Source organism: Saimiri boliviensis, chromosome 17 (assembly GCF_048565385.1).
Source record: "Saimiri boliviensis isolate mSaiBol1 chromosome 17, mSaiBol1.pri, whole genome shotgun sequence".
Lineage (NCBI taxonomy): Eukaryota > Metazoa > Chordata > Mammalia > Primates > Cebidae > Saimiri > Saimiri boliviensis.
In genome coordinates, this window is record NC_133465.1 from 7153699 (window position 1) to 7179747 (window position 26049).

The 26049-nt window shown below is 45.0% G+C and overlaps 2 protein-coding genes and 1 long non-coding RNA gene across 5 annotated transcripts in view; 2 read left to right on the plus strand and 1 right to left on the minus strand.

Annotated features, from left to right (window-relative positions):
* The window catches only part of XAF1 (XIAP associated factor 1), a 23156-nt gene extending 17350 nt beyond the window's left edge, over positions 1-5806 (plus strand). The window contains exon 6 of one of the 3 annotated variants that reach the window (XM_074388103.1): positions 5682-5806. In XM_074388103.1, the coding sequence (XP_074244204.1) occupies positions 5682-5729 (48 nt within the window). In that variant the 3' untranslated portion in view covers positions 5730-5806. Of the gene's footprint in view, positions 1-703; positions 2437-5681 lie in introns of those variants that run through there. The other 2 variants (XM_003929120.4, XM_074388102.1) reach the window with 2 other exon arrangements.
* FBXO39 (F-box protein 39) lies at positions 5762-13627 on the plus strand. The gene is made up of 3 exons (XM_003929121.4): positions 5762-6787; positions 12994-13170; positions 13499-13627. Exons 1-3 carry the CDS (start codon positions 5762-5764, stop codon positions 13625-13627), a joined length of 1332 nt encoding a protein of 443 aa, XP_003929170.1.
* A 3133-nt stretch (positions 13628-16760) lies between these two features.
* On the minus strand, positions 16761-23407 carry LOC141581786 (uncharacterized). Its single transcript, XR_012514515.1, has 3 exons — positions 21844-23407; positions 21659-21753; positions 16761-17076 (listed from the first exon to the last, which is right to left on the minus strand). It is a non-coding gene; the product is annotated as an uncharacterized LOC141581786 (long non-coding RNA).
* Positions 23408-26049: the final 2642 nt, after the last annotated feature.

Consider the following 26049-nt stretch of genomic DNA (forward strand, 5'->3'; position numbering starts at 1 on the left):
TTTCTCATATAACCACATACAAACATACACATTTACAGTCCTGTTATATACATTTCTCCACATTTTTTTTTTTTTTTTGAGATGGAGTCTTGCTGTGTCACCCAGGCTGGAGTGCAGTGACAGGATCTCAGCTCCCTGCAATTTCTGGCTCCCAGGTTCAAGGGATTCTCCTGTCTCAGTCTCTTGAGTAGCTGAGATTACAGGTGCCTGCCACCATGCCTATCTAATTTTTGTATTTTAGTAGAGACTGGGTTTCACCATGTCATCCAGGATGGTCTCGAACTCCCGACCTCAGATGATCTGCCTGCTTCGGCCTCCCAAAATGCTGGGAATACAGGCATGAGCCACCATGCCCAGCCAACATTTCTTTACATCCTAATGTTAGGATTCAGCAATACCCAAGGAAATCCTTACAAGCCAAACGATGTGGCTTGTTCTTATTAATGGCTGCATAAGATTCCATGGTGTAAGTGTTTTCCCATCTGTCCCTCAACCCCGTGATAGCAACAGACCCCTTTTAAACTTTGTCCCAAGCCTCTTATACTCCTGGCTCAGTGGGTTCCTGACCTTTTCTATGCCATTACACCCCAGACTTTGGGCAGGGCTCATGCTCTGAGATGAGGAACAGCAACATCCAGAGATATTCGAGGAAATAGCACTTCCCACTTTAACCATATCAGACGTTTTTATATCCATTTCTTAGGAGAAATGCTGGTGGTTAGCTTCATCGAAAGGAAAACAAGTGAGACATTTGAGCTAGATTTGGAAAAGGAAAGGTGCTACAAATTCAGAAGATTTCACTTTTAACATTGGCTTTCCTGCCTGCTTGCTGTGGTGGTCTTGTGAAAAATGATGGGTTTTATTCATTGGGCTTTAAAAGAAAAGGTTTGGCAGAACGAAAAACGAAACCTATATATCATCTCAATAGATACAGAAACGGCTTTTAATAAAACTTAACATGACTTCATGTTTAAAACCCTCAAGAAACCAGGCACAGAAGGAACACACCTCAAAATAATAAGAGCCATCTATGACAAACCACAGCCAACAGCATACTGAATGAGCAAAAGCTGGAAGCATTCCCCTTGAGAACCAGAACAAGACAAAAATGTCCACTCTCAACGCAGTCCTATTCAACGTTGTACTGGAAGTCCTTGCCAGAGTAATCAGGCAAGAAAAAGAAATAAAAAGCAACCAAATAGGAAGAGAGGAAGCCAAAGTATCTCTGTTTGCAGACGATATGATTCTATACCTAGAAAACCCCATGGTCTTGGCCCAAAAGCTCTTGTATCCAATAAACAACTTTAGCTAACTTTCAGGAGACAAAATCAATGTACAAAAGTCTGTAGCATTTTTATACACCAACAACGTCCAAGCTGAGAGCGAATCAAGAACGCAATCTCATTCACAATCGTCACAAAAAGAATAAAATGCCTAGGAATACAACTAACTAGGCAGATAAAAGATCTCTATAACAGGAATTACAACACACTGCTGAAAGAAATCGGAGATGACACACATGGGAAAACGTTCCATGCTCATGGATAGGAAGAATCAGTATTGTTAAAATGGCCATACTGCCCAAAGCAATTTACGGATTCAATGGTATTCCTATCAAACTACCAATAGCATTCTTCACAGAATCAGAAAAAAAAAAAGAACTTTAAAATGTATATGGAACAAAAAAAGAGCCCAAATAGCCAAAGCAGTCCTAAACAAAACGAACAAAGTTGGGGGCATCACATTACCCAATTTCCAACTATTCTACAGGGCTACGGTAACCCAAACCACATGGTACTGGTACAAAAGCAGACACACAGGCCAATGGAACCCAATAGAGAGCCCAGAAATAAAGCTACATACCTACAACCATCTGATCTTAGACAAAAACAAGCAATGGGGAAAGAACTTCCCATTCAATAAATGGTGCTGGGATAATCAGCTGACCATATGCAGAAGATTGAAAGGGAATCCCTTCCTTACACCATATGCAAAAATCAACTCCAGATGGATTAAAGACTTAAATGTAAAAACCTCAAACTATAAAAACTCGGGAAAATAACCTAGGCAATACCATTCTGGACATAGGGATGGGCAAAGATTTCATGACGAAGATGTTCAAAGCAATTGCAACAAAAGCAAAAATTGACAAATGCGACATAATTAAGCTAAAGGACTCTACACAGCACAAGAAACTATCAACAGAGTAAACAGCCCATAAAACGGGAACAAAGTATTTGTGAACTCTGCATCTGACAAAGGTCTAATATCCAGAATCTATAAGGAACTTAAATACACCAACAAGCAAAAAACCACCTAATTAAAAAGTGGAAAAAGGACATGAATAGACACTTTTCAAAAGATATACATGTGGCTAAGAAGCGTATGAAAAAAAATGTTCAACATCACTTATCATTAGAGAAATGCAAATCACAACCACAATGAGATACTCTCACATCAGTCAGAATAGTTATTACTAAAAAGTCATAAAATAACAGATTCTGGCAAGGTTGCAAAGAAAAGGGAACATTTATACACTGCTGGTGGTAATATAAATTACTTCAGGTATCATGGAAAGCAGTTTGGCAATATTGCAAATAACTTAGAACTACCATTCGACTCAGCAATCCCATTATTGGGTATATACCCAAAGGAATAGAAATCATTCATCATAAAGACATGTATACATGAATGTTCACTGCAGCACTGTTCACAACAGCAAAGTCATGGAATCAAACTAAATGTCCATCAGTGGTAGAATGGATAAAGAAAATGTGGCACATATATCCCATGGAATACTACGCGGCCATAAAAAAGAATGAGATCATGTCCCGTGAAGCAACATGGATGGAGTTGGAAGCCGTTATCCTAAATGAACTAATGCAGGAACAGAAAACCAAATATCACATGTTCTCACTTATAAGTAGAAGCTAACATTGAGTACACAGAGACACTAAGAAGGGAACCACAGACCCTGGGGCTGGAAGGAGGGTGAGGACTGAAAACCTACCTATCTGGTATGAGGCTTATTATCTGGATGCTGAAATAATCTGTACAACAAACCCTCATGACATGCGGTTTACCTATATAACAAACCTGCACATGTGACCCTGAACCTAAAACGAAAGTTAAAAGGTTTGGACTATTTTCCTTCTTTTGAACAAAGACATTTGTTTGCCCAAGGACTACAAATAAACCAAGGGGATAAAAGGAAGGTTCCAGTTCTGCCCGCAAATTCTGATTAAGCCTCTGGGCCCTACAGCCTGGACACCTACAGAACCCAGCTTTGTCCCCAAAGAATAAAAATGCCTCTCTAAAAGCTGCTTGTCCACCTTTCTTTGGATTCTGCATTGGTTTACAGGGCCAGGGATGGCAGCAGCTGGGACCCCAGGATGAGGCAGTACCCAGGGAAAGGGGAGCAGAAGACGTTCAGAGAAGGAGGGACAATGAGGCTGGGACAGTGGGGAAGGGAAGGGAAGTGGAGTGGGGCATCTTCGAAGGCTTTGGGCAGGGAGAGTGGCTGGGGGAAGCCTAGTGATGCAACCTACCCAGCAGCAAACAGCACACTCCCACCTTTCTGCCTGGGCTTTGAGGGGAGCCCACTAGGGCCCCTGCCTCTGCCAGGGGAGGAAAATAGGTGTGGGTAGGACGTCTTTAGATTTCCCTCCCTGGTTCGCAGCTGTGTGATATGGTGGACCAACCCTGGGTTCGAATCCCACCTCCCCACTTACTACACGTTCTCACTTGGAAACATCTTTAGAGAAATGTAACTCAAAACCACCATGAGATACTATCTCACATCCGTCAGAACTGCTATTATTAAAAAGTCAAAAAATAACGTGCTGGTGAGGTTGCAAAGAAAGGGGAACACTTACACACTGCTGGTGGGAATGTAAATTAGTTCGGCCACTACCAGAATGGTGGTTCTGTTTTAAGTGATTTGAGATCATGCCAAACTGCTTTCCGATACCTCCGTTTCGGGAGTTGTGAAGTGAATGTGTTCGTGTTTCTGTCTTCCTTGACCGAAACGGTGGAAGCAGTTCTCAGGCTTTGCTTTGCCCAGGTAAGTCAGGTCCTTAAGGCTTTTTTTTTGGGGGGGGGGGGGGGCTTGTCTAAAAAGAGGAAAGTGAACCCTAGGGGTGAGCACGCAGCGGCAGCTTCGAAAGAAACCCAGGGTTGGGTCAGGATGGGAAAGGCAGGAAACTGAACGGATTTGAACCCCAAGTTCGGACCCAAGCTCTTCCCTGTGTGCAGAAGGAAGGGTAGGGGCCATGCTATCCTCACCCGGAGCGCCGCCCCAGCCTCCCAGCACCGCCCGAGAGTCTCGCCCTCTGCACATGGGATCCACTGACCTGGAAACTGCAGGTTTGGGGCTCTGCGAGCTGGGGGCAGGAGCAGAGCCTTGCAGGTGGCTGCGCGTCACAAAGGCGGCCGGCGCCTGGCATTTAACCTGGGCCAGAGCAAGACGCAAACCCCAGGCGCCCACGGAGTTGGCGTCGGAGCAGCAGCTGCGCGGGCTGAGCAGGCGGGCGTGCTCGCCTTCCCTGCAGCCCAAACCCGGCGCAGCCCACGCGGGGCTCCGCGAACGGGAGCAGGCTGGGGTGGCGGTGGGAGGCCCCGAGGCCCACGCGGGGAGGCGGGCTGCTCTCATCACCTCCTCTGCGAAGCATCTGGCTGCAGGAGTTGCCGGGCCAACTCCCCTCCCGCGGTGGGTAGGACGTCTTTAGATTTCCCTCCCTGCTTGGCAGCTGTGTGATAGGGTGGACCAACCCTGGGTTCGAATCCCACCTCCTCACTTACTGCACGTTCTCCCTGGGAACCTTTATTCACCTTCAACACCTCCGTCTCTGTATTTGTGGGATGGATGTGTTTGTATTCCTGTCTTCCTACACCAGATGCTGCAGAAGCCCCTCAGCGCTAACTTAACTTATGAATGGCAGCCGGGTCTTGTGTAGCGTTTACTATGTGACAGGCACTGATTCTGGTGCTTTCCACGTATCAGCCCACTTAATCCTCCCAACACGAGGAGAAAGGCACCACTATGACCCCTATTTACAGAAGGGGAGAGGGGAAGTGGAATCTCGGCCTTCTAGGACATAATCTTTAACACATGGCTCAGGGCCCCTTGATTCAGCACCTCCCGCTACTCTCATGTATTCCAACTCCTCTATTTTCAGCCCACTTAACAAGTGCCAGATGATCAAACAATTTTGAGTTCCCTGAACGTGAGCACATCACATGCATTCACCGTTCTGTGGCTTTGCACGTATTGTTCCCTCCACCCAGAAGGCATCAGTTCCTCCACCGCTCCCACTAGGCCCACCTGGTCTGCTTTGCAAATCCTACTCACCTTTCAAAACCCAGCTCAGACGTCACCTCCTCTGAGCAGCCCTCTCTTCTTCCTCCTTAGCCAAACAGAATAAGTCACCCTCCATGTGTGCTACCCCGCACTACGAGCCTGCCCGAACCTTCCCGCTCTCTCACTGGGTTATGACTGAACTGGTCTGTGTCCCTGGATAGACTGTGAAATCCTTGCAGGTGTGGACTGTATCATGACTTTCTCCTTGAACCACTCACACCTGGCACGGTGCCTAATACACTTTGGACTACAGGGAAAGCTGGTTCATCTGAGTTTGATTTCTGTTTGACAAGTAATGGCGCTTCCTTTTTACTCTCCACAGAAAGCAAGTGATTGCTTTTCTTTCCTCGTTTCTGGAAGCCCTGCCTAACACACAGCTGCACTGTTCATCCCAGTTCCTGGATGGATGAAGAAAGTGAACTGATCCAGCCCGAAGAGCAGAGCTGCTGGGCCAGTCTGCCCGATGTGTGCCTGCGCCGTGTTTTCTGGTGGCTAGGAGACAGGGACAGGTCCAGGGCTGCTCTTGTCTGCAGAAAATGGAACCAGATGATGTATTCTGCTGACCTCTGGCGGTATAGGACCATCACCTTCAGCGGGAGACCTTCGAGGGTGCATGCATCTGAATTTGAGTCCGCTCTTTGGTACGTTAAGAAGTTTGGTCGTTATCTGGAGCGCCTGGAGGTCAAATTCCTGAATCCTTACAACGCTGTCTTGACCAAGAAGTTCCAGGTCACCATGCGGGGCCTTCTGTCTTGTCTAGGCAAAAGCAACAACCGTCTGAAATCTCTTTCCATCCAACACCTGGAGCTGGACCGCCTGGTGTGGAGGAACAGCATCAGGAGCTCGTTCGTCAGGAGCTTGAGCTTCTTCTTGAAGAAGGTGGGCAAACACCTGGATTATCTCAACCTAAAAGGAGCCAGGCTGACGGTGGAGCAAGGCTGCCACGTGCTCAACTCCCTCAGCTACATGAGGAATGAGACTGTGATCTCGGAGCTCAACATCGAGGACTACTTCAGCCATCACCTTGCTGTCTACAGCAGCCCGCAATTCAAAAAGACCATGTCCACGTTCCACAATCTTGTGTCCCTGACCCTCAACTACAACTGCATCTCCGACGAGCTGCTTGAGGACTTGTGTGAGAACAATGCCAGTACCCTCTGGACCATAAACATCAAATGCCACATTCATGACCCCCATGGACAGGTCATCTGGGGTATGTCCTGGGCCAAGTTAGCCAGGCAGGCCACCAATCTGAGGGTGAACTTCTTCTTTGAACGGATCATGAAGTACGAGCGCTTGGCCCGGATCCTCTTGCGGGAGATCCCGATCAGGAGCCTCAGCCTGAGAAGCTGTTATTTCAGTGACCCAGACTGGTCCATGAGACCCACTCTGACGGATCTCCTGCCCACCTTCCGGCATACTCTGCAGGTAGGTAGGACTTGTGAGGAGTGACTGCTACTCGGGTGACTGACTTCCCCAGAGGAAAGCCCACTGCTGCCCAATCTTGGCTGGGATCCCACATGTCACTCAATCTCAAGTTGAAGTTCTAGGAAATATCACCAGCCAAGCCGCCTCCCCTCCTCCCAAGATGACGGCAGGCAACAAAAGCTGCTGCTCACTTCCTACACGTGGCACAGACACAAGGAATTTTCTGGTTAGCTGTCAGCCAAGGAAAGCCCCTAAATCCCCACCCAGAGCTATGAAGCCTGAGCCAGGAGGTGCCTTGCTGGTGAATAGCGGTTGTGCTGCCTCTTCCTACCTTTCTACCAGGTCACAGCAGCATGTAGGAGACCCTGTGGCTCCTATGGCCAGATCTCAGCAGGGGACCTGCCTGGTTAAGCAGCGCCAGTGCCTGGTAATTGGGAAGACAGAATGGGGAGGACCAGGACAAACCAAAACCCAGTTGGATTTAGACAACTAAGGAGCTGAGTTTCTGGGCTGCTCCCTGATCTAGCAGTTTTCTCACCTGTAAGATCAGTATCATTTTGTCTTTCCAAGGACCTCACAGTGGTCGTGACTGTAAGGTTGACCTAAAGGATGGAGAGGCAGACCCAGGCTTAGGTTTTGCAAGTTTATTTCAACCTGCCAGGCTGGCTGCCTCACCACACACAGTGAAGGCAGCAGCCTGGCTTACCAACTATGGGGGTTATGTAGGGGGTTTGCAGGTAGCCTGGTGCTCTCCTAATAAAAACTTCATCTTGGTTCTCAGGGGCTGATATTCTGCTTAATTGGGTTAACGTCCTGGGTTCGAGACCCAGGTGTGACCACATCCTGGAACCCAGGTGCCCTGTTTACAAGGCTTGAGGCTGTTTTTGTTATGAGCTTGGCTTAGCAGGGGAGAACAAGGAGGGGGTCTATGGGCCTGCCTTGCTATGACTTTAACAGTGACCACTGATATTAACAGGTTTATGTATCTCTACAAACGTTGATGGACTGCAAGGTGCCAATACCTCATTAGGTCCCCACATAACCCTAAGGTGGGGTAGGGCACACATCATGATGACCCTTATGTGCTGCAGAAGAACTTGAGGTTCAGTGACCAGCCCATAGTCACCCAGCCAGTCCTGCAAGGCTGGGATGAGCACCTTGCATACTCCAAGTATACTGCTCCAAATTTCAAGTTTGCAACCTTGGATGAGATCACCATTATTCTCAAATCTCTTCCTCTAAGAATTACATGTCCAATGTCCCTTAACTAAAAAGCCCCCAAATTCCATTAACACCAGACTTGTCCTACAAGAAATGCTAAAGGGAGTTCTTCAATCTGAGAGAAAAAGAGCGTTAATGAGCAATAAGAAATCATCTGAAGGTACAAGATGTGTACTTACTATTACTTACTAGTAAGTATGCAGAAAAACACAGAATATTGTCACATTGGAATTACAGTGGTAAACTATTCATACCTTAAGTAGAAAGACAAAAATATAAGCCTATCAAAAATAATCACAACAACTTTTCAAGACACAGACAGTACAATAAGAAACAAATAAAAACAGCAAGAAGTTAAACAGTAGGGAGACAAAGTTAAAGTAAAATGCTTTTATTAATTTTATTTTTGTTTATTTTGTTTCTACAATTAGTGTTAAGTTGTCGTCGGTTTAAAATAATGAGTTATAGGATATTAATTGCAAGCCTCATGGTAACCTCAAATCTAAAAATATACGACAGACAAAATAAAAACCAAGGAGTTAAACATAACTCCAGAGGAAATCACCTTCCCTAAAAGGAACACAGGAAGGAAGAAAAGAAGGAAGAGAAGGCCACAAAACAACCAGAAAACAAATAACCAAATGGCCAGAGTAAGTCCTTACTTGTCAGTGACAACATTGAATACAAATGGACAAAACTCTCCAATTAAAAGACATAGGTGGCTGAACAAATTTTTTTAAACAAAAGACTCAATTACCTGTTGCCTACAAGTAACACATTTTACCCATAAAGACACACATAGACTGAAAACAAAGTGATGGAAAATGATATTTAATGCCAGTGGAATCCAAAGAAAGCAGGAGTAGCTATACTTAGAATAGATTTCAAGACAACGTCATTATATAATGCTAAAAAGGACAATTGTGCAAGAGAAAATAACAATTGTAAATATATATGCAGTCAACACTGGAGCACCCAGACATATAAAGCAAATATTATTAGAGCTAAAGAGAGCAATAGACCCGGATGTAATAATAGCTGGAGACTTCAACACCCCACTTTCAGTGTTGGGTAGCTCTTCCAGACAGAAAATCAACAAAGAAGCAGCAGACTTAATCTGCATGATAGACCAAAAGGACCTAAAGTATATTTACAGAAAGTTTCATCCAATGGTTGAAGAACACATTCTTCTTCTTAGCATATGGTTCATTCACAAGGATAGGTCATATATTAGGTCACAAAAAAGTCTTAAAGCATTCAAAAAGTTGAAATTATAGCAAGCATCTTCTCTGACCACAACAGAATAAAACTGGAAATTAATAACAAGAGAAATTTTGGAAATTATATGAACATATGGAAATTAAACAATGTGCTCCTGAATGATCAGTGGGTCATGAAGAGATTAAGAAGGAAATTGAAATATTTTTTGAAACAAATGGTAATGGAGATACAACATACCAAAACCTGTGGAATACAGTGACCAATACTAAGAGGGAAGTTTATAGCTATAAGCGTCTACATCAGAAAAGAAGAAAAACTCCAAATAAACATTGTAATGATACACTTTAAAGAAGCAAAAAAAAGCAAGAGCAAACCAATCCCGAAATTAGTAGAAGAGAAAAAATAATAAAGATTAGAGCAGGAATGAATGAAAGTGAACAAATAATGCAAAAGATCATCAAATGAAAAGGTTTTTTTCTGGAAAGAGAAAATTGACAAACCATTAGCCAAAATGAGAAAAAAAATGAGAGAAGACCCAAATAAATCAGAGATGAAAAAAGGAGACATTAGAACCAATATCTGAGAAATCCAAAGGATCATTAGAGGCTATAACGGACAACTATATCCCAATAAATTGGAAAACCTAGAAGTTATGGATGAATTCCTAGACGCATACAACCTACCAAGATTGAATCATGAAGAAATCCAAAACCTGAACAGACCATTGATAAGTAACAAGTTAGAAGTTGTAATAAAAAGTCCCCAAGCAAAGAAAAGCCCTTGACCTGATGGTGGTGCTGCTAAATTTCATAAAACATTTAAAGAAGAACTAATACTCATCCTACTCAAACTATTCCCAAAAAAATAGAGGCAGAGGGAATACTTCTAAACTCATTCTACAAGGCTGTTATTACCCTGATACCAAGGCCAGATAAAGACACATCAAAAACAAGAAAACTACAGGTGACTATTCCTGGTAAACATTGATGGAAAATTCCTCAACAAATTACTAGCAAACCAAATTCAACAACACATTACGAAGATCATTCATTCTGACCAAGTGGAATTTATCTCAGGGATGCAAGGATGGTTCAAAATATGCAAATAAATCAATGTGATACCTCATAACAAAATGCAGGGCAACAAAAATCATTTTAGTTGATGCTGAAAAAGCATTTGATAAAATGAATATCCCTTCATAATTAAAACTCTCAAAAAACTGAGAATAGAAGAAACTTATCTCAATACAATAAAAGCCATATATGATAGGCCACAGCTAGTATCCTACTGAATAAGGAAAAACTGAAAGCCTTTTCTTTAAGATCTGGAACATAACAAGGATGGCACCTGTCACCACTGCCATTCAACATAGACCTGGAAGTCCTAGCTAAAGCAATCAGATGAGAGAAATAAAGGGCATCCAAATAGAAAATGAAGTCAAATAATTCTTGTTTGAAGATGATGTGATCTTCTATTTGCAAAAACCTAAAGACTCTACCAAAAAAAAAAAAAAACTATCAGATACACAAATTCAGTAAAGTTGCAGGATACAAAATCAACACACAAAAATCAATAGCATATCTATATGCCAACAGTGAACAATCTGAAAAAGAAATCAGGAAAGCAATCCTGTTTACAATAGCTACAAATAAAATCAAATATCTAGGACTTAACCAAAGAAATGAAAGATCTCTACAATGAAAACTATAAAACATTGATGCAAGAAATTGAAGAGGACACAATAAATGGAAAGATATTCTATGTTCATGAGTTGGAAGAATCAATATTGTCAAAATGTTTATACTACCCAAAGCCATCTACAGATTCAATACAATCCTATCAAAATACCGATGGCATTCTTCACAGAAATAGAATAAAGAATCTTAAATATATATATATATATATATATATATATATATCTCATAAAAGATGCAGAATAGCAAAGCTATCCTGACCAAAAAGAACAAAACTGTAGAAACCACATTACCTAACTTCAAATTATACTACAGAGCTACACTCACTAAAACAGCATGAAACTGGCATAAAAACAGACTTTGAGCTCCTTATATATGCTGGTTATTAATCCCATAAAGACCAACAGAACAGAATAGAGAACCCAGAAACAAATCCATTCATCTATAGTGAACTCATGTCTGACAAAGGTGCCAAAAACATACATTGGGAAAAAGACAGTCTCTTTAGTAAATGGTGCTGGAAAACTGGATATCCATGCAGAAGAATCAAACTAGACAACTATCTCTTGCCATATATGAAAATCAAAATGAACTAAAGACTTCAATGTAAGACCTCAAACTATGAAACTACTATACGAAAACATTGGGGAAATTCTCCAGGTCATTGGACTGGGCAGAGATCTCTTGAGTAATACCCCACAAGCACAGGCAACCTAAGCAAACATAGACAAATGGGATCACATCAAGTTAAAAAGCTTCTGCACAGCAAAGGAAACAACAAAGTGAAGAGACAACCCACAGGAAGAATGGGGGAAAATATTTGCAAACTACCCATCTGACAAGGGATTAATAAATAACCAGAATATATAGAGCTCAAACAACTCTATAGGAAAAAAGGTAACAATCTAATTTAAAAATGGGCAAAAGATCTGAACAGATATTTCTCAAAGACATATAAATGGCAAAATAGATATATTAAAAGGTGCTCAACATCATTGATCATCAGAGAAATGCAAATCAAAATTACAATGAGATATTATCTCACCCCAGTTAAAATGGTTTTTATTACAAAGACAGGCAATAGCAAATGCTGGAAAGGATGTAGAGAAAAGGAAAGCCCCATACACAGTTGGTGGAAATTTAAAGTAGTACAACCGTCATAGGGAACAGTTTGGAGGTTCCTCAAAAAACTAAAAATAGAGCTTACATATGATCCAGCAATGCCACTGCTAGGTATATACCCCAAAGAAAGAAAGTTAGTCTATCAAAGAGATGTCTGTACTCTCATGTTTATTGCAGCACTGTTCATATAGCCAGTATTTGGAAGCAACCTAAGTGTCCATCAATGGATAAAGACAATGTGGTACATCCATACAGTAGAGTACTATTCAGGTATAAAAAAGAATAAGATTCTGTCATTTGCAATAACATAGATGCAACTGAGGTCATTATGTTAAGTGAAATCTGCCAGGCACAGAAAGACAAACTTTGTATGTTCTCACTAATTTGTGGGAGCTAAAAATTAAAACAATTTAACTCATGGAGACAGAGAGTAGAAAGAGGGTTACCAGAGGCCAGGAAGGGTAGTAAGGGGTGGAGAGGGAAGTGGGGATGGTTAAAGGGTTCAAAAAATGTTAGGAAGAATGAACCAGATTTAGTATTTGATAGCACTGCCAGGGAGTCTATAGTCAATCATCATTTCAGTGTACAGTTTAAAATAACTAAAAGAGTGTAATTGGATTGTTTGTAACACAAAGGATAGATGCTTGAAGTCATGGATACTCTATTTATCCCAATGTGATTATTACACATTGTATGCCTACATCATATATACCTCATACAAAACCATAGTGACCACATTACCTGACTTCAAATTATATAACAGAGCTATAATCACAAAAACGGCATGAGACTGGCATAAAAACAGACTTTGAGCACCTTATATATAAAAATTAAAATTAAAAGCCCCCAAACCATCATGGCTATCAGGCCCAGAGCAGGTCATGGAAATGACCCAGCCAGTCCCAGGATCTCTGCCCACACACATCTTCCCTTTTGGTGCTCTTCCAGAAATTAACTTTTGAATTCAACAACAACCATGAGTCACTCGACGAGCAGCTGCACGTCCTCATCTTATCCTGCAGGAAGTTGTTCTACTTCAAAATCTGGGCTTTCCTTGATGTTAGGTTTGTGGAGCAGATCCTGAAGAGTCAGGAAGAAGGGCAGTGTGCCCTTCGCACACTCAAGGTAAGAGGCCCCCCCGGCTGGGTCCGCGGGGTAGAGGGGGAATATCCAGGAATGGAGCTTCTGCTCCGGAACGAAGGGCAGAGTGAGGCAGTGGGGGACGATCATCTGTTCGTTGGAAATCGGCAACTTCACAGAAGGGAATCTGGAGCTCTCTTCCCTACTAGTCGGGTTTGGTCTTTTCCTGATTCTGTCAACAGATTTTCCTGATTCAACAACTGTATGTGTAGGTTATTTAAATTGTTGTCAAGCCCTGAAAACTGTAGTCACCAGGGGTGTGTGAGTGTGTGTGCGAATGCTCATATGCGCCTGCATTTCTTTGTTGACGCAGGTGAGAATTTATACAAACAGATATGAGACGAATGAAGAGGACAGGACCCTGCGGGAAATTTACAGGAAGTACAGAAAGCTGATCGATTCAGAGCTTAGCTATTTTGTCATCGCTTACCCTATGATGTAATAAGCACTCCACAGATGAAAAAAGCTAGGAGCACTTTGAACTTGAAAATCATTTCCCTTAGAACTACATCTGGGCATTGCCTGCCCTTTTGCACCTCTCTCTCCCCGTTTTTTGTCAATTCCACCCAACCTGAGCAGCCCTGCAAAGGCTGAAACTGCTGATGACCTGAAGGCTCCAGGTGGCTTTAAAGCGCTATGTTTACCAACTATCCAGGCGTAAATTCTCCTTTTGTCAGTTTCACTTTTTGGACACTCTCACTCATCCGCAGAGCTAAAAACCCAAAGCCACTCAGAGTAGCTTCCCTTTTTTTTTTTTTTTTTTTTTTTTCTGAGACATGTTGACAAAAAGAGTCAAACTCTGTAAAATATTGTTAGAGATTTTTTTCTAGCCAAATATTTTTAGAGATTTATTCTCAGCCAAATATGAGTGACCACAGCCTGTGACGCAGCCCTCAGGAGGTCCTGAGAACATGTGCCCAAGGTGGTCGGGGTACAGCTCGGTTTTATATATTTTGGAAAGGCATGAGATATCAATCAAATACATTTAAGAAATATATTGCCTTAGTTCAGAAAGGCAGGAAAACTCACAGCCGGGGCTTCCAGGCTATAGATAAATTTAATCATTTTCTGGTTGACAATTGGTTGAGTTTATCTGAAGACCTGGGATCAACAGAAAAGAAATATTCAGGTTAAGATGAAGGATTGTACAGACCAAGTTTTATTGTGCAAAGGAAGCTTTCGAACAGCAGACTTCAGAGAGAGCAGGTTGTAAAATGTTTCTTACTGAGTCTTAAAACCGTCCCTGGCTTAGTTGATTATCCCCTAGATCTGGAAAAAAAGGAAGGAAAATTAAGGGGAAAGGAGATTATCTATAGAATGTGGATGTTTCCCACGAAAGACTTTGCAGGGCAATTTCAAGGGATGGGAAGGAAATACATTTTGGGGTAAAACATTTTGAGCGTCTTCCTTTTTATCCCAGAGCCGATTGGAAAGTAATCACTATATACAGGGTTAAATAAAGCTCATCTGATGAGACTTTATGGCTTATAGGGCATGACTCCCCAGACCCCTTAGATAGGAATTTGGGCAAGATTTAAAAAAAAAAAAAAAAATCTGAGCTTAATCCTCAGATGGAGTCTGGAGTGGCACTGCCATTCAGGCTGGAGTGCAGTGGTGTGATCTCGGCTCACTGCAACTTCCACCTCTCAGGTTCAAGCAATTCTCTTGCCTCGGCCTTCAAGTAGCTGGCATTACAGGCATGTACCACCATGCCCAGATAATCTCTGTATTTTTAGTAGAGATGGGGTCTTGCCACGTTGGCCAGGCTGATCTCCAATTCCTGGCCTCAAATGATCCACCTGCCTCAGCCTCCCAAAGTGCTGGAATTATAGACGTAAGCCATCATACCCAGCCCCAGAGTAGGTTTTTAAGAGAGGACCCTGATTCCTGCTAACCTATGCACCTGAAAAGGTGTGTGTAACCATTGAACAAATGGAATCATGTTTTCTACTCACTGACATCAGTTTAGAAATCCTTTGTATCCAGGCTGGCCTTCATGTCAGAGCCTCCTGACATTGACAGTGTCTGGGCCTGATCTCAGATGCATAGACATCTCCAGCCTGACTTTGGATGAAGTGGGAAAAGCCCCACTTTGAGGAGGAGCCTGCTTAGAGCTGGAACTCCCTCCGCAGAAGGAACTCAGCCCCTGACTTACTGGCATCGTGGACTCGAGTCTCCTGCCCCTGTTTTTCCTGTGTCTCCATTATTTTTCCATCCAGGCAACATCATGCTCAGCCTGCCATGACCACTCCGTCCTCAGGTGCGGGACTGAACTAAAAGTGGTCTTTATGCTCATATTTATGAAGAATTTGTAATGTCATGGGGAAATGTTCCTAATGTAGTGTTAAGTTTAAAGAGCAGGACAAGGACGGGCACGGTGGCTCACGCCTGTAATCCCAGCACTTTGGGATGCCAAGGCAAGCAGATCATGAGGTCAAGAGATCAAGACCATCCTGGCCAACATGGTGAAACCCCGTCTCTACTAAAAATACAAAAATTAGCTGACTGTGGTGGCGCACCCCTATAGTCCCAGCTGCTTGGGAGACTGGGGAAGTGAGAATTGCTTGAGCCCCAGAGGCAGAGGTTGCAGTGAGCCGAGGTCGCACCACTACACTCCAGCCTGGGCAACAGAGCAAGACTCTGTCTCAAAAAAAACAAAAAAAGAAAGAAAGAAAAGAAAAAAAATCAGGACAAAAAGAACTAGAAATCATGAAAAAGGCATATAAGGATTTTTGCTAAAGTATATACCAAAAATATGAACGGTTATCTCCAGGGGATGGAATTATGGGGGGTTCTTGGTGTCCTTTTTATGATTTTTCCAGATTTCTCATTTTTCAACAATTATCATGTGCTATTTTTACTACTAGGGAAAAAAATCTAGTGTGTTTTATATAAGGAGTAATAATAAATTCCTGAGCCCATGCCAAGACCTGTATTACTTCTAGTCCCTTCAGATTTTTGTGCACACGGTGGCATAGAGCTGTTTTTTTTTTTCCCAGTGGACATAAATTAATAAAATCCCAGAACACTTTGAACAAGAGATATTTCAAATTTTGTTTGTCTTGCCTCTTGTATGCTGTGCCCATATTTATGCTTAGCTGTTTAGCCCTTTGTTACAATTCGTATCTATCTAGCCCTTTTCAATGTTCAAAGCACTGTCACATTCAGGATCTTGTTGGAATCTCCCTACGATGCTGCAGAATAGACCGTGGTTCCCGTGTCACTAACGTTCAGAAGAGATGGGGCTGGTAAGGGGAAGAGGGTCTTCACCTGCAGGGAGCACCCAAGTTTGACGGGGGAAGATACCTTAAAGTGTCAAAATGTGCTGAATCTGGAAGGGCCCTTGGGACAATCCAGTGCTGTGTGGACCCGAGAGAAGGTGATTTGCTTGGGGTGGGAGGGGAGCCTCCGCTGGAATCCACACCATCTGGCAGGCGGATTGATTGGTATGATGGTTTTTTTCTGTAGTGTGGGCAGGCTCCTTTTACCCCTAAACGTGGAATCTAAGTGTGGATGATTCTTTCATGAAGATATGTTAACATAAATAACATTTTCATGCAAGTGTTTTCTATAAGAGCGAATACATCCTACAGTTTTGCAAATCTCTGTCATGTCTGGCTTAAGAGTAGGTGACTGGATTCTCATCCCTGCTGCTGCATTCTGTCTGTTGCAGTATCACATGCCATGTAGCCTCTGGAAAACTCCAGAGAGAATGAGCATGAAGAGGGCACATGATGTCTTAGTGTTATTGCTGAAATGGTTTTGACCTCATGGACCCCTTGAAAAGGGGGTCTCAGGGATTCCCAGAGAGACTCTGACCACCTCTAGAACTACTGCGAAGACATTCTGGTTCCCCCGAGGAATTGAAACAGGTTCAAGGTCAGGATGGTCCTAGTGGGAAAAAGGAGAGGACAAGACATTTTCAAAGCTACTTATTTTTTTAAAAAATCATCCATTTTCTAAATTACCACATCCAGAGGCCCACTGGGTAGATGGAGACAGCCAACAGGCTTGTGTCCTCTCTTGTCCTCTCTGAGCACCAGCTTTTTATGCACGCCTGTCCTTCTCCAGTGCAGAGCAAGACGGTAGCGGGGTCAGCTCCCACAGCCTCACTGGGCTGAGGGTCTGAAAAGAGTACCTGGTTCATTGGAGAAACATCCAGAAGGCCCCCAGCGTGTGCCTGTTTTGTATTTACGAGCAGAAGACACAGCCTGACTTCCTGGATCCTCCTCTCAACTGCTGGCTGGAGCTGATGAAGTCCTCACAACACCGAGGCTAAGCACCCTGAATGTCCAAGTTACAATGGACTGAATGTGTGTCTCCCACCAAAGTTTATGCATTAAAATCTGGCGGGGCGTGGTGGCTCACGTCTGTAATCCCAGCACTTTGGGAGGCCAAGGTGGGTGGATCACAAGGTCAGGAGTTTGAGGCCAGCCTGGCCAATATAGTGAAACCCTGTCTCTACTACAAATACAAAAATCAGCCAGGCATGGTGGCAGGTGACTAGTCCCAGCTACACGGGAGGCTGAGGTGGGAGAATTACTTGAACCCAGGAGGTGGAGGTTGTAGTGAGCAGAGATGACGCCACTGCACTCCAGCCTGGGTGACAGAGAGAGACTGTGTCTCAAAAAAAAAAAAAAAGCTAATCCACAGCATGATGGTATTTGGAACCGGGGCCTTTGGGAGGCAAACAGGTAGGAGGGCAAAGAGGGTAAGGCCCTCGTCAATGGGATTAGCATCCTTATAAAGGAGACTCCCCTTCCCCCTCACAGCTCTCTCACCTTCTTTCAGCCATGTGGGGATACAAGAAATTGGCAGTCTGCAACCTGGAAGAGGGCCCTCACCACAAACCAACCATGCTGGCACCCTGATCTCAAATTTTCAGCCTCTAGAACTGGGAGAAATAGGTGTCTGTTGTTTATAAGCCAACCAGTCTATGGTGTTTTGTTACAGAGGCTCACATGGACGAAGACACAGGCATATAAGGAAAGTGGAGCCGTGACCAAACTCAAGTGTAAACCATTTGCCCACAGGCCAATTGACAATGCCAGGGCAGGGACGGGCCTTTGACTCTCCGGGCTGGAAGGGTCCTGGGCTGGAAGGGTTCATGGTCCATTGAGGCCACTGTCTTGGGTGACCCTGAGTAAGTTTCTTACTCTGCCTAGGCCTACATTTTTGCTATTAGTAAAATGGGAGGAGCTGAGCAGCCCCATGTCGTGAATTTCCCTGAGACACAAATAGGCTGGGACTGGGTCTGTGATGTTGAACATAGATGTGAATAGCTAAGTTTGATGGTCCCAAACCGTGTGGGCCATCAAGCACAACACAAAACTTGCCTTGTGCCTTGGGGCAAGAATTTAACCTCCTTGAGTGTCAGTTTCTCTGTGTATAAATGAAGAAAAAAATTAATTACGTGCACTGCAACACACATACCTGGCCCCTGTTGGCTTTTATCTTGTCTGATAAACGACGGAACAGACTCAAAGGAAGTTAACTTACCCCGAGTCATACAGCCAGTCTGTGGCAGAACCAGTACCAAAGTCTCCAGATTTAAAACCCAAGACTCACTCTTCCGCCCAAACAACAAAATGAGAAGAACTCATTCCCTCTCCCTTCCTCCACCCAGCTCATCCCAGACAGATATTAAAGTGATCACTGGTTGAGTATTTACATGGTAGATACAAATTCACTTAGTTTTGTTTAATCCTTACACAGCTCTAGAAGGTAGAAACTACTGTTATCCCTCTTTCAGAGAGATCCTGAAGAGTTGGCAAGACAAACGTGCCCTGGTCACACATTTAGGAAGTGCTGGAAGGCGAGTGTCAAACCCAACCCAATCCCTTGAGCCCAGGAGTTTGAGACTAGTGTGGGCAACATGGCAAGACCCCATCTCTACAGAAAATACAAAAACTGAGGTGGGAAGATCACCTGAGCCTGGGAAAGTCAAGGCTGCAGTGAGCTGTGATTGTGCCACTGTACTCCAGCCTGAGCAACAGAGTGAGACCCCATCACAAAAAAAAAAAAAAAAAAAAAAACCATGAGCAAGATACTCACATACATACACAGTCTTAAGTGCTCAAGTGTAATGACAGTTCCTTGAGAACATGGATTTTTGCTTTGCTCATTGTGAATCCCAGAGCCTAGAATTGTGCCAGGCATAGAGGAGGCCCTATTTGTTGAATGGATGAAAATAAGATCTCATTTGAAGATGATTCTACCATTTATTGACAGTGTTTCAAAGTAATATGTATTTTGTTTTAACCCATATTACTCAGCATTAAGACAAATATTTCCCTTTTTTTTTTTTTTTTTTTTTTTTTTTTTGAGTCAGAGTCTCACTCTGCTGCCCAGGCTGGAGTGCAACGGTGCGATCTCAGTTCACTGCAACCTCCACCTCCCGGGTTCAAGCGATTATCCCTGCCTCAGTCTCCCAAGTAGCTGGGATTACAGGCGCCCACCACCATACCCAGCCAATTTGTTGTATTTTTAGTGGAGACGAGGTTTCACCGTGTTGGCCAAGCTGGTCTCGAACTCCTCAAACTCCTGACCTCTCGACCTCCTGACCCCGCCAACCTCAGCTTCTCAAAGTGTTGGGATTACCGGTGTGAGTCACCACACCCGGCCCAAATATGTCTTTTTTTTTTTTTTTTTTTTTTTTTGAGACGGAGTTTCGCTCTTGTTACCCAGGCTGGAGTGCAATGGCGCGATCTTGGCTCACCGCAACCTCCGCCTCCTGGGCTCAGGCAATTCTCCTGCCTCAGCCTCCTGAGTAGCTGGGATTACAGGCACGCGCCACCACGCCCAGCTAATGCTTTGTATTTTTAGTAGAGACGGGGTTTCACCACGTTGACCAGGATGGTCTCGGTCTGTTGACCTCGTGATCCACCCACCGCGGCCTCCCAAAGTGCTGGGATTACAGGCGTGAGCCACTGCGCCCGGCCAAATATGTCTTTTTTTAAACAGCCTTCAAGAATATAACATTTTGGGGAATGATAGTAAGAGGAGTTAAAAAAATAAGAAGAGGAATACAACATACATGACTGATACAACTGTGCAATTAATTTAGCCAACTCTATTGTGTATTTTTGGACCGCCAGCTGGTAATATAAGGTTTTTTTCAGCAGGAAGTAACCTCACAAATCACCTCACCAGTCCCGCTCATCACTGCCTCAGTATCACCTCTTTGCAGATGAGGAAAAGAAGGCCCAGGGAAGAGGGGGGACTCATGACCATTCGTCAACCAGTTGCTAGTAAAGCTGACCGCACGGCCTGCAGGCTTTATCAGACAAAGCCATTCCCAGAGACTCTCCAAGCTCTTGCTTCCAATCTGTCCCCATCAGAATCTTTCTAGATCACAGTGTAACCTTGTCACTCCTCTGTGTCATCCATAGCTTGTCTGTGACTGAAGAATGGGGTATTTTGTTGTTTGGGTGGAAGAAAGAGTCTTGGGTTCTAAATCTGGAGACTTTGGTACTGGTTCTGCCACAGACTGGCTGTATGACTTGGGGTAAGTTAACTTCGAGTCTGTTCCTTCATTTATCAAACAAGATAAAAGCAAACAGGGGCCAGGTGTGTGTGTGTTGCAGTGCACGTAATTAATTTTTTTTCTTCGTTTACACACAGAGAAACTGACACTCAGAGAGGTTACATTCTGCACCAAGGCACAAGGCAAGCTCATGGCAGGCCAGTACTCAACCCCTTAGATAAATACGGATTCAAAAAGGAATGACAAAGGTGTTTACTAGAGGACTCCTAATAGCAGATGTCAGCTTGGGAAGAGGTGATGTAAACACTGGTAATTCGGTGTCATGCAGCAATTTAAAAGACTAGCGTGGCTCTTCCTGCCTTGATGTAAACAGCCTTCAAAACATACTAAGTGAAAAAAGCAAGAGGAAGGGCAATACATACACATTGATACCGTTTACACTTCACAGGGCAGAGGTTCTGGGAGGTCTCCCCCCCCCACCCCTCCCCCCCCAGGCACACCCCTCCCCCCCAGGCACGCCCCTCCCCCGCCCACGTCATTCAGCATTCACGGACGATTCAGGAGCTCAGGGTGCACAGGTGGCGGGTCCGGGCTTAACCCTCAAGCTCCTCCGGCCCCCCTCCCCGGGCTTCTGGGGCTCACCACACTCTTCGCCATGGCCTGGTCCCTGCTACTGCGCGCCGCCATGGCCCCATCCAAGCCAAGACCACCACCCGGGCAGGCGATCCTGGTAGTGGGGAGGCAGCCCCGCCCGCCCAGCTTCATCCTTCCGGCAGCCAGGACAGACCTTTCGACAGCCACCCCCTCCCCTCCGTCCTAGAGTCCCAGCTTCCAACTGTCTTCAGCGCGGGCCTGCGGCCAGAGCCCCCGCACTCTGGAGCATTTCAGTGAATGGGCTGGAGGACCCCTCTCCCGCCACCTCCTGGCCGCCCCTGCCCAGTTACATGCCTCTGAACAGGAGCTGGTTTGAACTTTCCCGCGGCCTACCGAGCTTTACACGATCTGATCCCAGCCTCCTTCTCCGATAGCAGCTTGCACCACCTCCCCGTTTTCTCCTGTCACAATGGCCTTTTCTGTGTTCGCTAAAAATGGGAGAGTCACGTGAGTATCTGGTTTCGGGATCTGAAAGCCAGATAGCCCAGTAAGCATCAGCAATTCATTAGCTTTGTGACCTCTGGCAAGTCGGTTCGTGTTTCCGCACCCCCGCGTTCTCGCTGGAGATCCTGTTTACATGAGGAAGTGCAAAGCTCTGTTGTGAGGAGGTGGGAGAGCTCGTGGTAGCAGCTGGAGCCTGCCTTCTGTGGCCAGCTCTGCCCCAGGTCACCGGAGGCACGTCTCTGCGGCTCGCCAGGTCTGTTTTCCCATCTGTATCATAAGGAGGTTGGATGAGACCATGCGGGTGTGTAGGTGGAGATTTTATTCCTGGACATCCTGCTTTGTTTGGCCAAAGGAGCTCCCCCTCCGATTTTTACTTAATCGCAATTCTCCAGTATGATTTCAACAAAGGGCTCCAGGATTAAAACAATCAGAGAAAAAGACAGAGTCAGAGAGAGAACTACATCATAGATGGTCAGGCTCTGATATGCGCTGATCAGTCAGGATACATTCCAGCCTAAGGGTCAGCCAACCCAACAGTGGCTTCAACAAATAAGGCCTTATTTTTCTCACTCACGAAAGATCTAGGGTTCACTGGCAGCTGGTTTTGCTGTGGGGCTTCCAAGGGTGGGCACTGCTATCTCCATGCTTCTCTCCGCCTTTCTCCATGGCCTCCAGAGGCTGCTGCAGCTCCAAACACCTCAGCCATCATCCAGTCAGGAAGACGAGGAGTCAGGGACAGCACTGGCGTGAAAGTCTTTCCTAGAAATCCCCAGCCAGCTTCTGCTTCTGCTCCCTTGGCCAGAGCTGAGTCACATAGCTACCACCCGACCTGCAAGGGAGGCAGGGAATGAATATGGCTCATGTAGCCTTTGTAATGGAGGTGGACAAGGGAGACCCTGGGGTAAGCAGGCCTGCTGGGCCAGGCAGCCATCAAGGCAGGCTGTCACCTTCCTCTCAGACACTGCGTGCCACTAATCCGCCAGGAGCATCCAGTCCAGGAGCTGTAGAGAAGCCTCAGGCCTTCAGGGGCAGGATGTATCCCCAAAGCTACCATCAGGTAAACAAAGCTGCTAGCCAAGTCAGCTCACTGTACCGATTTCATAATTTCCCTAACTCTTCTCTTCCGCCTTTGGGAAGCTGAGTTGTCGATTGTGCTTCCTCAGTGAAAAAGATCTTTTTGGGCATTTGTCTGGGACCTAACTTTCTCTTCCAAACTTTGAGGCAAAGAGTAGAGTTGAATTCACAGGAAACAGACTTCCTAAGGTGAAAGTATTAAAACCTCAGGCCTAATTTGGAAAACGTAAGCTCAGTCTGTAAATCGGCACTGAGTCATTATGAGTGTTATCAACCCTGTGCCTCAGTTTCTCCGTATAGCATGTCTCCTTGCTACTGAATGGTGGATGCAGTAGTTTCAGGAATGTATGCGTTAGAGTGAGCCTGCTTATATCTGAGTCTCATCTATGTGACCCCTCTAAGCCTCAGTTTACCCACCTGTAAAATGGAAATACCAGTTTTTATTATAACCCATTATAAGCCCTCAACACGTTAGTGGTTGTTATAACTGTCATAATTGGGTGTGGGTCTCTATGAAGTATGTTATAATCTCAAATCAAGAGTAAACCTAATCTTTCAAGGCTGGAATAGCTCCTCCTTGGTTTTGACCTGAGATTGCAACATTCCCTATAGGGACTCACACCCAATTCCTCACTGTTTTGGAAACAGATACAGCTCTTTGAGACTGCTCACCTTGGTGTATGCTGGGCTGCTGCCTGGACTGTCCCCTCTTTTCCACTAAGCAATATCTGTTTCTCCCTCAAGGTCCCAGTCAGGGGCAGCCCCACCACCCTCCACGCCACTCAAGCAGCCATGGCCTGTGACTTATCGCTGTCTTGGGTTGCAGCCACAGATAAACCACTGGGAGTCAGTGAGCAGAAAGAAGAAGGCAGCCCAGGGATGCTTGAGTGCCTCACAGAGCACAGATAAGCCACTGGGAGTCAATGAGCAGAAAGGAGAAGGCGGCCTAGGGATGTCTGAGTGGCTCACAGAACCCCAAGCCTCAGAAACCGCCTGGAGCCGAGGCAGAGAGCAGCAGAAGCTGCAGGAGAGGAGAAGGGAGGTCCTCTCCTTTGCTTTGGCGCAAAGGCTTCCACGTTTCCTCTTGCTGCGAACTGGCTTTCTGTGTCCCATCCACAGCACGATGTCTGTAACTCCTCATTCAAGAGAGCAGCCAGGTAGAACGAAATTCTTGTCCAGAGTCCAAATTCTTCAGCAGAGGGGCTCATCAGCCCAGATTCCATTAGCTGCTCCCTGTTGACCCAGACACCTGGGAGGTGGGAACAGTGAGGAGGAGAGGGGTGAGGTGGCACAAATAGGGTGCTTCTGCGGGATCTCAAAGCGGGGAAGGGACAGTCCCTGAGAGGTGACTTGCACAGTGCAGTGCAGACTTTGAATATAAGCTGAAGTCACCCTGCTGGCTCCGTAGTCACATTCAGAAGCAATGTCCCCACGTTCTCCGGGGCCAGCAGGGCCACTCGCTGGCTTTCCCTCAACATATGTTAGTTAAAGCCCTTAAGAAAGCAAATAACAGAAACAAATTTCTGGAAGTTTAACCAAGAAAGGGATTCTATTGGGGCATCTCCTAGAAAAAGTTGGTTGTTCAACACTGCATGAGAGGACCTGGGGCAGCTCTAGGGACCTCAGCCAAAGGAGTTTGTGACCCTCTAGTCACTCCCAGTCTCTGAATGTTTCCATTTCCAAATCCTAACTCCTAGGAGGCAGAGTCAGAACAGCCCAGCTGGGTCAATGAGCAGCGGCCTGGGAGGCCATCTAATATGGACATGGCTGTAGAGTTTGCTTGTGTATATTAGGGTGTGGTTCGCAGAGGAGAAATTACAGGGGGCTGGGAAGTTAGCTCAAGCTATAGTGAAAAGGACCCTGAGTTTGGGGCCAGGAGTCCAACTTTGAAACTCAAGTGAGACCTTCGCAAGTCGCTTATTTCCCTTCATGCCTCTCTGAACGTCTGTGTCTTCATCAGCTCGGGCTGCTGTAAGAAAATACAATATACTGGGTGGCTTACACAACAGATACTTATTTCTCAACAGATAAATATGCAACAGATATTTTGTTCAGGAGGCTGGGAAGTCCAAGGTGCAGGGGCTGGCAGATTTGGTGTCTGGCAAGGGCCTGCTTCCTGGTTCATAGACAGTGCCTTCTCACTGTGTCCTCACGAGAGAAGAAACGAGCTCTCAGGTCTCTTAAAAGGACACTAAGTCCCATTCTGGAGGGCTCCAGCCTCATGCCGTCATCTAATCCTAATCACCTCCTGATACCATCGAGTTCGGGGGTAGGGTTTTCACCTATGAATTTTGGCAGCACACAAGTGTTCAGTTCGTGACACTCAGTTTTCTCCTCTGTAAAATGGGGGAGCTGGACTGATGACAGGACTCCTGAGCGGCTCTCACAGTCTCACCATCCTGTCCATCCACACATTCTTTCTCTAGCATCCACCACCCAGTATCTACACCTTGAGGGTTTTCCCAGAAGCTTCTGAGGTCTTCAGAAGTGAGAAGTATTGGTGGCATTGTCGGTCAAAGGATTTGCAACTGTCATAGACTCACTGTCTGCCACATGGCACTCACAGGTGGCATTTATTCACAAGCAGACCTCAAGGACTCCAAAATACTGAGGATTTTCCATGATATCCAGCGATGATTAGGGAATGAGGGTCTATACCAGCTTGAGCGACAGGCACCTTTCGATATGGCTCGTTACTGACACATTAACCTCCTTGGCAACATAAAGCTATTCTTTCCTTAATTTTAACCATCCCAACCAATTTGAGAAATGCTAACTCCCCCCACTAAAGAGGTTTGTGAACCTAATTGAGACTGTCCTTTTAAATGCCAGTTATGATCTATGGCAGGCAACGGGAAGTGTTTTATAAATGACTCGTCTTCTTTAAGAATTTTCAGGAATATGTGCCAGGGGCTGACAGCCGCAATTCACACAAGGCTCAAGCCAAGCTACCTTGGGCTCCATAATGACTTCATTATGTAATTGTATAAAGGTAAACACAGGGGGAAAAAAAGCTGCCTCAGGCTCTTTAGGTATTAATGAGACTTCAGTGTTTGGAGTACAGCTAGGTCTAGCACTCCGCTGCTCCCATTTCTGGGCTAGACTAGATACTTTTCAGAGTCTCCATTCATAGCTTTAAGATTCATGCCTTCAAGACACACTTCTTTTTTAGGGCTGTAAGCCGAGTTGAAAGAAACCAACTTGGC